Below are 13,801 nucleotides of genomic sequence, written 5' to 3' on the forward strand. Positions count from 1 at the left end.
GATCCCACTCAACTTAAGGGCCCATCCGAGCCATTTCCAGTGTCTTTTCTATACAAACAGCCTCTCTTGGCTCATGCTATGGAATTTCCTAAATTCTCTCAAAGGCTCACAAACCTGAAACAAGCAACATCTGTCCTCAGTGTGCCAAGTACCTCTTGTTGAACAGTCCCAAGCCCGACACTAGCAGCAGCTGGCATCAGTTCACAGCTTAACTCTCCAAGGCACGTCCAAGCCCAGCACAAATGGCAACCATCTACAGATTACTTTGTAGCTCATGCCAAGTGGCCCTGGGCATGGCATAGGCAGCAGCTGACCTTGAACTGCACCAGGAGGCTCCAGATCCAACAAACATGGTAGCCAGCTTCACACCACACCAGAGCACCACCCACCACCTCCACAAATGACACACCCAAAGGGCAGGCTTGGCAAGCATCAGAGACCTGCTAAAAGAAATCCTGCTCCATAGGGTCAGCCCCTGCACAATAACTTCTCCACCGTAGTCATGGCCAATCCTCACAACTAATCAGCCTAAGGGTCAATACCTCTCATTGATCTGCAAACAGCAATAAAGGCTCAACTACAACAGATGGTCACACACGACCCACACAAGGGACACCCCTGGAGCACCCGGCTCAGGTGACCAGGGAGACTGCATCACTAGACCCCACAGCACACCTACTACATAAGGCCACCCTATCAAGATCAGGAGACATAACAGCTCTACCTAACACATAGAAACAAACACAGGGAGGCAGTAAAAATAAGGAGACAAAGAAACATGTCCTAAATGAAAGATCAGAACAAAGTTCCAGAAAAACAAACAAACATGGAGACAAGCAATAGAGGCAGAGTTCAAAACACTTGTTATAAGGATGCTCAAGGATCTCAGGAGAACTTCAACCAAGAGATATAAAACATGAATATGGAGATAGGAAACATAAAAAAGAGCCAGTATAATATAATAATTATAATATAATATAATATGATATCTGAAATAAAGAATATACTAGAGAGAATTAACAGTAGATTAGATAAAACAGAGGATCAAATCAGTGCTTTGGAAGATAAGGTAACATAAAACACACAATCAGAACAGAAAAAAGAAAAAAATGAATCCAAAAAAATAAGCAGACTTTAAGGGATCTCTGCGATAACATCAAGTATACCAACATTCGCATTATAGGGGTACCAGAATCAGAAGAGAGAGAACAAGGAATCGAAAACCTTTTTGAAGAAATGATGGAAAACATCTCCAACCTAGCAAAGGAAATAGACATACAAGCCCAGGAAACATAGAGATCCCCAAACAAGATGAACCCAAAGAGGGCAACACCAAGACACATCATAATTAAAATGCCAAAGGTTAAAGACAAAGAGAGAATCTTAAAAGCAGCAAGAGAAAAGCAGTTAGTTACCTACAAGGGAGCTTCCATTAGACTGTCAGCTGATTTCTCAACAGAAACTTTGCAGGCAAGAAAGGATTGGTACAAAACATTCAAAGTGATGAAAAGCAAGGACCTACAGTCAAGATTTCTCTACCCAGCAAAGCTATAATTTAGAATCGAAGGACAAATAAAGAGCTTCCCAGAAAAGAAAAAGCTAAGGAGTTCATTATCACCAAACCAGTATTACAAGAAATCTTAAAGAGACTTCTTTAAGAAGAAAATAAATAAATGAATGAATAATAAAATGGCAATAACTACATATATGTTAATTACTTTCAGTGTAAATCGATTAAATGCTCCAGTCAAAAGACATAGGGTGGCTGAATAGATAAGAAAACAAAACCCTTACATGTGCTGTTACAAGAGACTCAATTCAAATTGAAAGACACACATAGACTGAAACTAAAGGGATGTGGAAAAGATATTTCATGAAAATGGAAACAAAACAAAACGAAAAACCGGGGTAGCAATAATTATACCAGACAAAAGAGACTTTAAAACAAAGACTATAACCAGAGACAAAGAAGGACCCAGTAATTCCATTTATGGCAATTTATCCGAAGAAACCCTAAACATTAATTTGAAAAGAAATATGCATCCATGTGTTCACTGTAGCATTACTTACAATAGCCAAGACATGGAAACAACCTAAGTGCCCATCAATAGATGAATGGATAAAGATGAGGTACATGTATACAATGGAACATTGCTCAGCCATAAAAAAAGAAAGAAATCTTGCCATCTGCAATAACATGGATGGACCTAGTGGGTATTATGGTGAGTGAAATAAGTCAGATAAAAACAAATACCATATGATTTCACTTATATGTAGAACCTAAAAAACAAAATAAATGAACAAATAAACTCATAGAATCAGAGAACATTATGATGATTGTCAAATGGAAGAGGCTGGGGCATGGGTTGAAGGGGGGAATGGATTAAGAAGCACATATTGGTAGTCACAAAATAGTCGTGGGGATGTAAAATATAGCATAAGGAATATAGTCAAATACTCAATAATATTGTAATAACTTTTATAATGTCACATGGGTACTAGATTTATTGGGGTGATTATTTTGTAAGTTATATAAATGTCTAATCACTATGCTGGACACTGGAAACTCATATAATACTGTATGTCAACTATAATTGAAAAATAAAAAAATATATATTAAAAATGTAAAAAAAAATGTATATAAGTCTTTTAAAAAAAAATTTTTGCCCCAAATGACTCATAATTTTTAACATGGTAGGTGCTGAATGAATAATTTAAGTGTTTTCAGATGGCTGATAGAACACTTAGGCATTCATTACAGTTAAATGGTAATAGTGGTTGATTTAGGAAATCTAACCTAAGGGTAGAAAAGTTTCCCTTATTTCTGACCCTCTACTCTGGCTGACAACTTCTTGTAACCCTCTGATACCTGCTATCAATATGTATTCATTATTAACAATTTACAATTCAAATCTGTTGTTCATGCAAAAAGAAAAGCAAGATTAAGTAACTGTATAGATGAGTCAGCTTTTATTTTAGTTCTAATATCAACTTTCTTCCAGATTAATTCTTTTACCATAGATACTAACAACATAAAAATGAACCAGTGAGTTAAAAGTCTACTTTTCTCCTTCTATCTTTAACTTGAGATCCTAGTAGAAGAAAAAAAGATACTGAATCCATCTGAATGGATAGTTTGCCAATAATAAAAAAGGTCCTTGAATAATTGAGTTGATTTATTTGTAGGGATTATGTAGTGCTATTTTTCTCTGGCATCTTGAAGAATTAAGATTCCTTGTTTGGTTCCTTACAAAGTTATATTGATTCCTTTTAATTGCTCAGAACATGAAACATTTCATATAATATTTCAATAATTACTTAGGGTTTTAGATGAACTCATGGATCTTACAATAGATTAGAACTTGGTTTCCTATTGATTTATTGTTCTTACCTCAATGGGAGATATTAAATAATTCAAATGAATATATACCTTGACCTAGACTGGTTCACTTCTTCAAGAATCATAGAAAAGTGCTTCCAAGTTTTCTTAGTATGAGATGAGTGTGTAGTAAGTTTCTTTGAATTGCCAAACAAAGATAGGAAATAATCCTCTCCTTCCCCAGTCACAGCTGGCTCAGAAGCGTGAAACAACAGAGTCTCTTCCTTTGGAATTATGATGCTGTTGACTCCTTTCAGAGAAATCAAAGAGGGAAAAAATAGAGAGAGAAGTGAATAAAAGGACATTAAAAGAACCCAAAGCCACTACTGTTATTCCTTGCTTGTACAAAATTATATTCTTTATACATTGCATGATCACTGCCACACTAAATGAAGATCATTAAAAGCTTTAAACCAAAGTCTATAAAATAACCAGAAATGATTATTTTTAGAGATACTCAATTCTTAGAGATTATTTCAGTTATCTTAAACTATTAATTATATAATCAGCATAATAACTATTTAACTGATTATTTAGTTGTAATAGAAGCATCACAACTTTTTGAGTAGTTAAAACATTTGAGTCTCTCAAATTTGGATATGTTATATATAAATATAACTTTATTCTATTTCATATTAGCTATTCTCTGTATATCGCTAACTGTAAATTAAAGCTTCAAATGAGTCCTTTCATGTCAATGGTTAATACTTTTGCCAGGTAAAGACTTAAATTTCCTCTCATCAACTAAAATACTTTATTGGAAAAATAAAGTAATGGTTAATCAGATTTTAGTATCCTCTTAGAAATCTGCTCCTTTAAAATTCTCATTACTAAGATTCAAACACAAGACAGGTTCCATGAGTCTGCATAGAAAGAACCATGCTGGGTAAATCCAATAATGTAAGGAGAGAATAACACATGAGAGAATAACACTACAGAGAGACATCATGATGAAGTGGATAGAGCAGTATGTTTTGGATTTAGACAGACCTGCAACTGTATCCTAGCTCTGTCACTTACTAAGCCAAGTGATTTAAACTTTCCAATTCTTGGTTTTCCTGAAAATAAAATAAGGATAATACCACCTTGATAAGGTGCTATAAGAACTGAAGGGAATGTAGGTACGTGCCTAGCAGTGTCTAGTATTTAGCAGGTACTCCATGAATGATAGCTATTCCTGTATGACGGCGGCTTTGGTTAGTGTGACTCTTGGTCCAAAATAATCAAAGGATTAACACAATCTAGAGTTTGCTTTCTATTCTTGTATCTTTAACAAAACAAAAGTGAGGTGAAAGATGGAAAGGAATAAACTCATAGTTCCTAAAGAGGATTCTTTAAAGTATTTGGTTTAGAAGAAATGTTTGGAATTGAATTAGTTTATTTCCAGTCAAGTGAGTATTTACTTTAATCCTTAAATTACTTTGAGCTGAATATACAGCAGCTCTTTTAACAGCTCATCCTGAAGGAAGAAAACTTTTGTATTCTAAAAGGAAAGAACACATTAATTTTAGTCCTAGTCATTATTTCATCAAGAGGAACAGATGGAGGGCAGGCCCGGTGGCTCAGGCGGTTAGAGCTCCTAACTCCGAAGTCTGCTGGTTCGATTCCTACATGGGCCAGTGGGCTCTCAACCACAGGTTGCCGGTTTGACTCCCACAAGGGATGGTGGGCTCTGCCCCCTGCAACTACCAACGGCAACTGGACCTAGAGCTGAACAGCACCCTCCACAACTAAGATTGAAAGGACAACAACTTGACTTGGAAAAAAGTCCTGGAAGTACACACTGCTCCCAGTAAAGTCCTGTTCAACTTCCCCAATAAAATCTTAAAAAAAAAAAAAAAAAGGAACAGATGGAAATGAACCAAATGCAGCAAGTCACAGCAAACTCAGACATCTATCTATAGAAGCAGAATCTACAGTAACTCCAAAACTCTACATCCTAGCACAACTCTCATCTTGCAAGGGGAAACCACTCTTATTTTGGTTTTTTTCCCCCAATACTAGGAGCTTTCACAGTTTAACCAAAATATAGAACATAGGCCATGATCATACAGTGCCAAAGAATGGAAAATATCCCCTCTCTAGATGTAAAAATTTGTATTTTCACTTTTAAGCATATGGATTTGGTCATTGCTAAAGGTCAATGTGAAGTTAGGAGGTTTCTTTGAGAAATGTATCTCAGGCATGCAAACAATGAAGTACGGGGAATACGACAATAACAGCAGTAGGTTTATAATCCTATATAACATTATGTCAGAGGCTTAGAAAAATGCCAGAAACAAAATCAAATACAGGTTAGCAACAGCCAGGCTGTAAATGTCCACAGGATGATAGAGGAAAATGGAGGCATCAGGTCAAGAGTATGTTTTGTGCCCAATTTTGAAACTTATTAGTTAACTGGTAAATGAAATACAGATCCCAAATCTAGCCTATTCTTTGAGAAGGTGCTTTCAGATACATTCAGATTCACAACGTATTTTTATTGAGTACTTACCATGAGCTAGGTGATTTTCATAAACGTCATTTTATTCTTAGGATAGCCCTATGAAGTAGATATAATCATGTCCATTTTGCAATTGTGAAAAATGGGACTCAGAGATGTTAAAGCCCTTACCTAATGTATCACACTGTAGGGAGCAGAAAGATAGTTTGAACCTAGGTCCTTTACTTCCACAGACAGTGGTCTTTTTTAATAAAGTATAACATACCCTCAAAGTACCCTATCGTGTGGATATTGCTGAGGGCATTGTTGGCAACTTGATCTCATCCTACCATAGTACTGTTTCTATTTTCCTCTCCTTCACATTCTTGATTGTTTCTCCCTTGTCTCTCCACCATTTTACCTACTTTATTTTTCTTCTTTCTTTCATTGTTCTGTCTTTCTTTTACCTAAGCCCTAAATCTCCTATAGGCACAAAGTACACAAGTGCCTAAGTGCTTAATCTTTTTGGTAGCATTCAGAAGAAGAGAAGTTACTGCTATATACCATGTTTTCCTGAAAATAAGATCTAGCTGGACAATCAGTTCTAATGTGTCTTTTGGAGCAAAAATTAATATCAGACTTGGTCTTATTTTACTATAAGACCAGGTATAAGATAAGATAAGATAAGATAAGATAAGATAAGATGAGATAAGATAAGATAAGATAATACCGGGTCTTATATTAATTTTTGCTCCAAAAGATTCATTAGAGCTGATTGTCCGGGTAGGTCTTATTTTCGGGGAAACAGAGTATTAGATTTTTTAAATAATCTAGCAATTTTAGAACATCTAAGCAGTCAACCCATGAACCATTATGATAACAAGATAGTTTAATCAGGAGGATGATATATTTGGCCACATACATTTATGTGACTAGAATATGACTCCAGTGCTAGGACCAGCAGTAAACACTGTCAAGTTACTCTGCATATGACATCAAGAAACCAGTATTATTGGAAACACATAATAAAATATCATTCTGGCTGTTAGACACATAAAGAATCTATTGAACTATATGCTTTAAAAATAGTCTATAAAATTCGGTACATGTTTTGCTTACCTGAGCTGCTTTCTAATGGAGAATAGTTCACTATGGTTGATTTAAGAGTCTTTGGTGCAATTGTTGGTATATTTACTCCACTAATCTGAGGGCTGGATAGAGAGTAACTGAGAGGCATCTCAGTGGATAATGACCGTGACGATGGCAGTGCTGTGGTATCTGAATCTGTCATACTTGAAAAAAAATGTACTGAAGGTGATAGTGTTCTTGGGAGATTGGCATGTGCATCTTCTCTTCTGTGTACAGAAATTAGTATAATAAACAAAACAAGAACGTCACAGTGAATACACTATGAACAAAGAGGCATGAACTATCATTACCCGGAGTTCTGCTTTTCAAAGGTATTATGCATCTAACATAAGCACAAGAACATTTTATAGTTCTAGTTTTAGTAATCTAAATAGAATACTTTAGTATCAAATCGAAACATGCTTTTTTTCTTTTGAAAATCAATAAATTCCTACTGTTGGTTTTGAACCATCCTACTAGATGGTTTTGAAAAAGTGTAAAAATAGAAAGAAGACAATAAAAATCAACCCCAAATTTTACCGTTTTCTTCCAAGCTTTTCAATGCATTTTTTAAATACAAAATTGAGACTGTATAAACCATTTATATCCTACCTTCAGCACTCATTAGATCATAATTTCCCCTTTCGATTAACATAAAACTATTATAATTCCTATTTAATATATCACTGCTTACTATACTTTTTTCCTTAATTTAACTCATGCTGCTGAAATAATTTTCCTATTTTTATAAAGATTCTAGAGCCAAAGTCTATTTTCACATACTCTGCAAATTAATAACTATAAATAGAGTACACGTGTGCACATAGGTGTGTGTGTGTGTGTGTGTGTGTGAATGTCGAAGGGATTAGCAGAAAAGAGGGAGAAGAAAGGCTTAATTTCCAGGTACTATTTTTATAAGTAAATCTTACTATGAACAAAGGGTTTCCTTTTCTTCCTTAGAAATATAAAAGCATTTATTAACTAGTGCACAGTCATTTAAACAAAGTCCCTAAACTACAGTACAATTATTTTACAAGTAAAACAATATTTTCATGGCATAGATTATGAAAAGGCTTATGAGAACTTCATGTTAAGAGTCACATTGAGACTCTTCTCAGTAAACTAAAAGCAATCTGTGTATTTGTGTGTGTGTGTGTGTGTGTATGTGTGTGTGTGTGTGTTTAATATTTGAATTATGAACAAAGTTCTGGGATTCAAAACCTATTAGCTCTTTGAAAAACTGGATAAATGGCCAGCTCAAGCACCCCCTTTCTGGAGGTCATATATCTCACTGTAACTCAGGAGCTAAGTATTTTATCTCCATGCATTGTCTCTATTTTGATTTGTTTTCCAGAGTTCCTATATTTTAGCCAGTGTTCTGTTTTTTGTTTGTTTTGTTTTTTCTCCAAATGTTTCTATAAGGGAACAGGGCCTGGAGCTTCCTAATCTGCCATCTTGCTAATGTCAGTCTTGGTCTCTCTGTTTACCAAGAGATATTCACAATCATTTTGTTCTACAATTTATAAGTTCCTTCATGAGAAATATTGTATCTGGAGAGTTTTGTACTCAAAACCAAACTTCTCTAAATGTACCTCTCAGGAGGCACAGACATCTCTGGCAAATTATTTTTTATAATTAAATGGCATTGGCTTTAAACATTGCATTATTAATAGCCCAGTACTTATTAAGCTTGACCACTTGCCTTCTGCTGACACTTCAAGCTCTCATCTTTGTCAGACAAGGTCTAACACATGAAGATACACCAGAGTATGACTGTGGTGGTATTAGGAAGAAGACTATAGAGATCAATTGTCAAATTACAAATATTTCATCTCTGTCCAACCTTAGACAGGGTCAAATGACATGATATCTCCCTGACACTGGCTAGAATAAGCAGAAAAAGTACTTTTCTCTTTCAAAGTTTCTTACATCTGGGTTTCATTATAGACAAACTGGTTATATCTTTTCAACATGTTCATTTTATAAGCTCTGAATTTTTTTTCTTCCTTCAGTAAAACAATAGCATTTCCAAATAAATTTAATTCCACAAAAGATTCCCAACAAGCTTTGCAAATGTTGCAATTACAGTAATCTGGCATAGGGCCACATGGTGTTCTTATTTTTGTATCTGAATAAGAAACTTCTAATGGCTGCACATGTCTTTGGAGGACCTGAGATATTTCAGGAAGATATGTTCATGATGCAGCCCATTTTCTGAAAACCCTGCACTCACACACCTAGAGTCCTTTTGGAAGATGAGAGATTTATCCTAGTGCTTAGTTAGCGTCTCTTTAGCACATGGAATTTTCCAAGTCCCTCCTTGGTATTTAGCTCCCTCTGTAATTGATTAGCACTAAACCAGAAGCAGTTATGAAAGTTCAATTTCAGCATTTCAATGTTATTTTGGGAGATGCTACATTGGTGATACTGGCAACAATCATTTCTCAGATGACCTCTGAAAACAAATATTTTTTTAAATGGACTTGAACGGAACAGTAAACACAGAACATCTAAGTAACATTAGCTTTAAATTGTATATATTCAATACTGCAGTTGCAGCTTTTATTTAACATCTTCACAGACGTTTCTAGAAATTCTCTAGCAATTCTTTGTCCTCAGGTCAGTAAAGTGGTTCTAAAGAAATTGTCTGCCAATTGCCTGAACATGTTAGATATGAGCTTTGGACTCTCAACCAGGTCTGATATGATGATCTGTCTAAATGCATTTTTATATTACTCAAGGACTGAAACTTATAAAACAGTGGTTGGGAAATAGTTGCATGTTACAGTCAATTTTAGAAAATGTGTGGAATCAATTCTAGTTCTAACTACTTCATTAGGTGTTTTGAAACAAGAGGTCAAGTACTCCACCATTGCCCTCTAAAACTCAGACACGTCTGTCCTCTCATTTGTGCCGTTCTTACTGTGCCTGTTTCTCCATTTGAGCTTCCTGCTCACAGACTTCACTCTGCAGGGCCCCTGACGTTTCCTGAATGGTTCATATATCTTTCATCTTGGCTAGAAGAGAAGTCTCTTTTCTTTCCTGGGAAAATGGATCATGACATTAAGCAATGAATATAACTGAGGTTCAAGCCAGACTTTCTTTTTCAAGTGACCTCACCCGTTAATCTAACTACCTCAGAGCACCTGCCAGATTTAATGATTTCTTTACCACGCTGGTGCCAGGACCAGGATCTGATGGGAATATGTAAGTCTTGACATAGCCAATACTGATATTGGCTAAGACTATTAGACAACTCAAGGTGAAGGTGTGACGCATTCACTGGAAGTAGCTCAGGAGGCAGGGTGGTAACCTAGCATGGCTATCTTTGTGATGACAACTTTGATATCTGGCCACCACTGCCTGTTAGAACACTGGGAGAAAATGTCGCCATAGTTACAAGGTTCCAGCCTCTCAACAACTGTTATGTTGCTTCTGTACTTGCTTTGCAGTTTGCAGACAGTAAATAAGGTTATCTGATTTTATGAGAGCTATACCTCCCACCATACAAACTTTGTCACCAAAATGTTTGATATCCTACCAGCATTTTGGATTTCTGAGGGTCAAGGCTAGTATGTAATAAATGTTGGGGAGTTAATCACTGTTTTTAAATGTTTATTTTAAACCATTTTTTGTACTGTTTTGACAAATACTCTTTAAATACATGGTAACAGCCAGGCAGCAGGAATGGAAAACGTATATACTTTTAAGGCAAAACAATAAATAAATAAATAAGTAAATAAGTAAGTAAGTAAGTAAGTAAGTAAATAAATAAATAAATAAATAAATAAATAAATAAAACAGGAACCCTACTGGTAGAAATAGTGAGATCAAAACCAAGAGAACTAAATTCTCCTAGGTATGCTGGCAGTATGATTAAATCACTTAATTCAGATTCCACTTTGAATAGAGAGATCCACACTTAATGTTTCATGGTAATGAGGGTATAAGAATAACATTAACATATACAAAAGTACATGATTGTACACCATGATATGATATATTAATGATAATGATTACTGGATAAGTTAATTCAAAAAATACTTAAATGAGCATCTACCATATATAGCAGAAAACAGAAAGGTAGTAGAAATAAAAATTCCTGCTTCAAAGAATAATGATAAAACATCTTCCAATTTAGATTAGAAAAATGGCTTTCACTTAGACTAATAAACAGTATTTAATACAAAGGACAATGAACAAAGTAACTGTTTTAATAAATCAAAAGAAAAATATAAGAGATATATATCACGCAATGAAGCAAGTCAGCTAGAGGAGGATAAACATTTGGCTATATTTTCTCCATCTCAGAGATGAAGCGTAATTTCTTATCAGCATTATGGGCCAATTGTGTAAACATAGCATAAAGAGATTTATAAATTTTACTTATGCACAGAAAAGAATTAAAAATGGATTTATTATTTCTTGCCACTACCTCAGTTTCCCTAACTCTACCATCTGTTCAGATGGTTTTCTAGCTGTTAAAATTTCTATACTTGAACTACATATATTAGCATGAAGTCACTATGATCGCATTTGTTTTATCATAGAGCTTACTCACATTTTCCAACATAGTTTAGAAGAACACATTTACGTCAACTGAGAAAAACTTTGGAAAGCGTTAAATTTGTTAATGTTTCAATAGTCATTCCCCATACAGGATATTTTCCTTATTTCCTTTCCCAAAATTATAGCATATATGCATCTAAAACCAATTTCCTCTTTTTCTGTCGCTTGAACTCAGTCAGTGGTTTTCAACAGGGGGGATGAAGTGAACAACAGGGGGCATTTTGTAAATATGAGGAGACGCTAATACCAGTCATAAAGATTTGGTGGAGTGCCACTGGCTTTTAGTGGACAGGAGCCTGATGCTAAATTTTTGCAATGTGACAGATAATCTTATTTAGCAAAGAATTTTCCCATGTATCAAATAATTTACCAGAGAATCATGCAGATGAAAAATAGTTCATAATTATCTGAACCTAATGCCTAACTCTATATTACATATAAATACAAAATATTTTCACACACTTTTAACATATACCAATTTTTCCAGGAAGTAACAATTTACTGTTTATATTGAAGGAAGATTGTATACTGGTTTGTTCAGTCCTTTTGCAAGAGTTGTTCATCAGTTTGGAAAAATTACATCATCAATGGTAATACAACTTGGTGTATTCATGTGGTTGATGTAACTTACCTGACGTAGGTAATACTAGCAGAAACCACAACAACAATAAGATCAACCTGAATCTGATGAATCCTCTAACTTACATGTACGCCGAGAACAGAAGAGCACATTAGCTAACAGGTTAAGAGATTCAAAAAAACAGCCTTCATAATTTGTGGATATAATTTATATTCTAATTCAAGTAAACTGTAAAAAAATTAGCCATTGGAAACTTAAGCACACTGGGTATTTAATGATGTTAAGGAATCGCTGTTAAATATTTTAGATGTATTATGACATTATGATTTTATTTCTTAAAGAGAATCCTTATAGTTTAGAGACACATCCAGAAACACTTATAGATAAAATGATACGATGTATGGATTTGCTTCAAAATAATACAGAAGGTAGTGAGTGGAAATAGATGAAAAAGATGGGCTGTGACATAATTGTTGAAGCTGGCTGACAGGTACATGGAGGTTCATTATATGTTATTTTTCTATAGATGTTTGAAATTCTCTATAGTCAAAAGGCTAAGAAAGGCAGGACCATTTTAGGATGTGTAGACTTCAAACATTGATAGCATCATCATCATGGCTGTCTCTAGTTCAGGAAAATAGAATCAAGCAAGAGTTGAAAGGGAAAGACAGAAACATTTAGTGTTTGTGGAGTGCAACAGCCCTTACATAGGTTCTTTCAATATAGCTCTGGAACATGGAAATTTCCCCATTTTCCCAAATGAGGAAGTGTAAGTTCAGGGAGATGAATATGTCTTCTAAGGTTATATGGCCAGTAGATGGCAGACCCAAGATTTGGTCTCACTTCTATTCGTTACAAGCACCCTTTCACTATACTCGGTTTCTCTGCTGTAATCCCTGTCTAGTATCTTCCTAACTCCTTCCATGTTAACTGCCTAATCAATTATCTACTCCCGAACCAGCTTATCTACTCCTGATTTTTCTCTCTACTCTGGTCTCAAATCATTTTCTCCTCTAGTTTTCAGACGCTATGTCAATTTTATGCCTGGCTTTACTCTCTGTTGGGAAAACACCAGAATTCTGCATGAGAAATTTAAGCTCCATAAGAGTAGATATAGAGTAAAATAGGATTATGAAAACTGAATTTTATATTGTGATCTTTTACCTTGATTAAGAAAAAAATGAAAAGTGGCAAAATACCATATTCAACAATTAAAAAACAACAGGCAAAGCATTACATGTACATAATTTTTAAAACTGAAAAACACAAAGAACTGGCTTTATGTCTTCTAGTACCGTCTCCACATATGGAGAACATTTGCACACTAGGGGATTTTATTAAATTGGTATATAAATAAAATGCCTTGTGTGAATGAAGGCTGTATATATAAAGAGAATTTTCCTTCCCTCTCAGGCCATGGGTGGGACTTTCCAAATTGAGTAATATGCAATTGCGGATTATGATTTAAAACATGACATGTTCCACTATCTAAGAGTCAAAGAATTTGTATATATAGGAATATAGTTTCACATTTGCACCCACATAAATATAGTATAAATTCCTGTTGTAAAGTATCTTGCTAGTAAAACAGTGTAGTGGGTTGATTCATTTCCTTCACAGATTGACATGTAAACAACACAGCCTCGGACATATTATTATTTTACCGTAAGGTCCTACTGGATGTGTTTACAGAAAGAATAAAAGACCATCTATTGGGAGGTTT

The 13,801-nt window shown here is 34.9% G+C and overlaps 1 protein-coding gene across 3 annotated transcripts in view; it reads right to left on the reverse strand.

Moving 5' to 3' along the window:
* Positions 1-13,801, reverse strand: part of LMNTD1 (lamin tail domain containing 1) — a 300,013-nt gene that overhangs the window by 23,506 nt on the left and 262,706 nt on the right. For all 3 annotated transcript variants that reach the window (XM_081060662.1, XM_081060660.1, XM_081060661.1), the window contains 2 exons: positions 6,921-7,156; positions 3,431-3,629 (listed from right to left, as the gene is read on the reverse strand). In XM_081060662.1, coding sequence (XP_080916788.1) covers positions 3,431-3,629; positions 6,921-7,092 — 371 coding nt within the window. In that variant the 5' untranslated portion in view covers positions 7,093-7,156. The remainder of the gene's footprint in view (positions 1-3,430; positions 3,630-6,920; positions 7,157-13,801) is intronic.

This window comes from Rhinolophus hipposideros, assembly GCF_964194185.1.
Source record: "Rhinolophus hipposideros genome assembly, chromosome: 9".
Taxonomy (NCBI): domain Eukaryota; kingdom Metazoa; phylum Chordata; class Mammalia; order Chiroptera; family Rhinolophidae; genus Rhinolophus; species Rhinolophus hipposideros.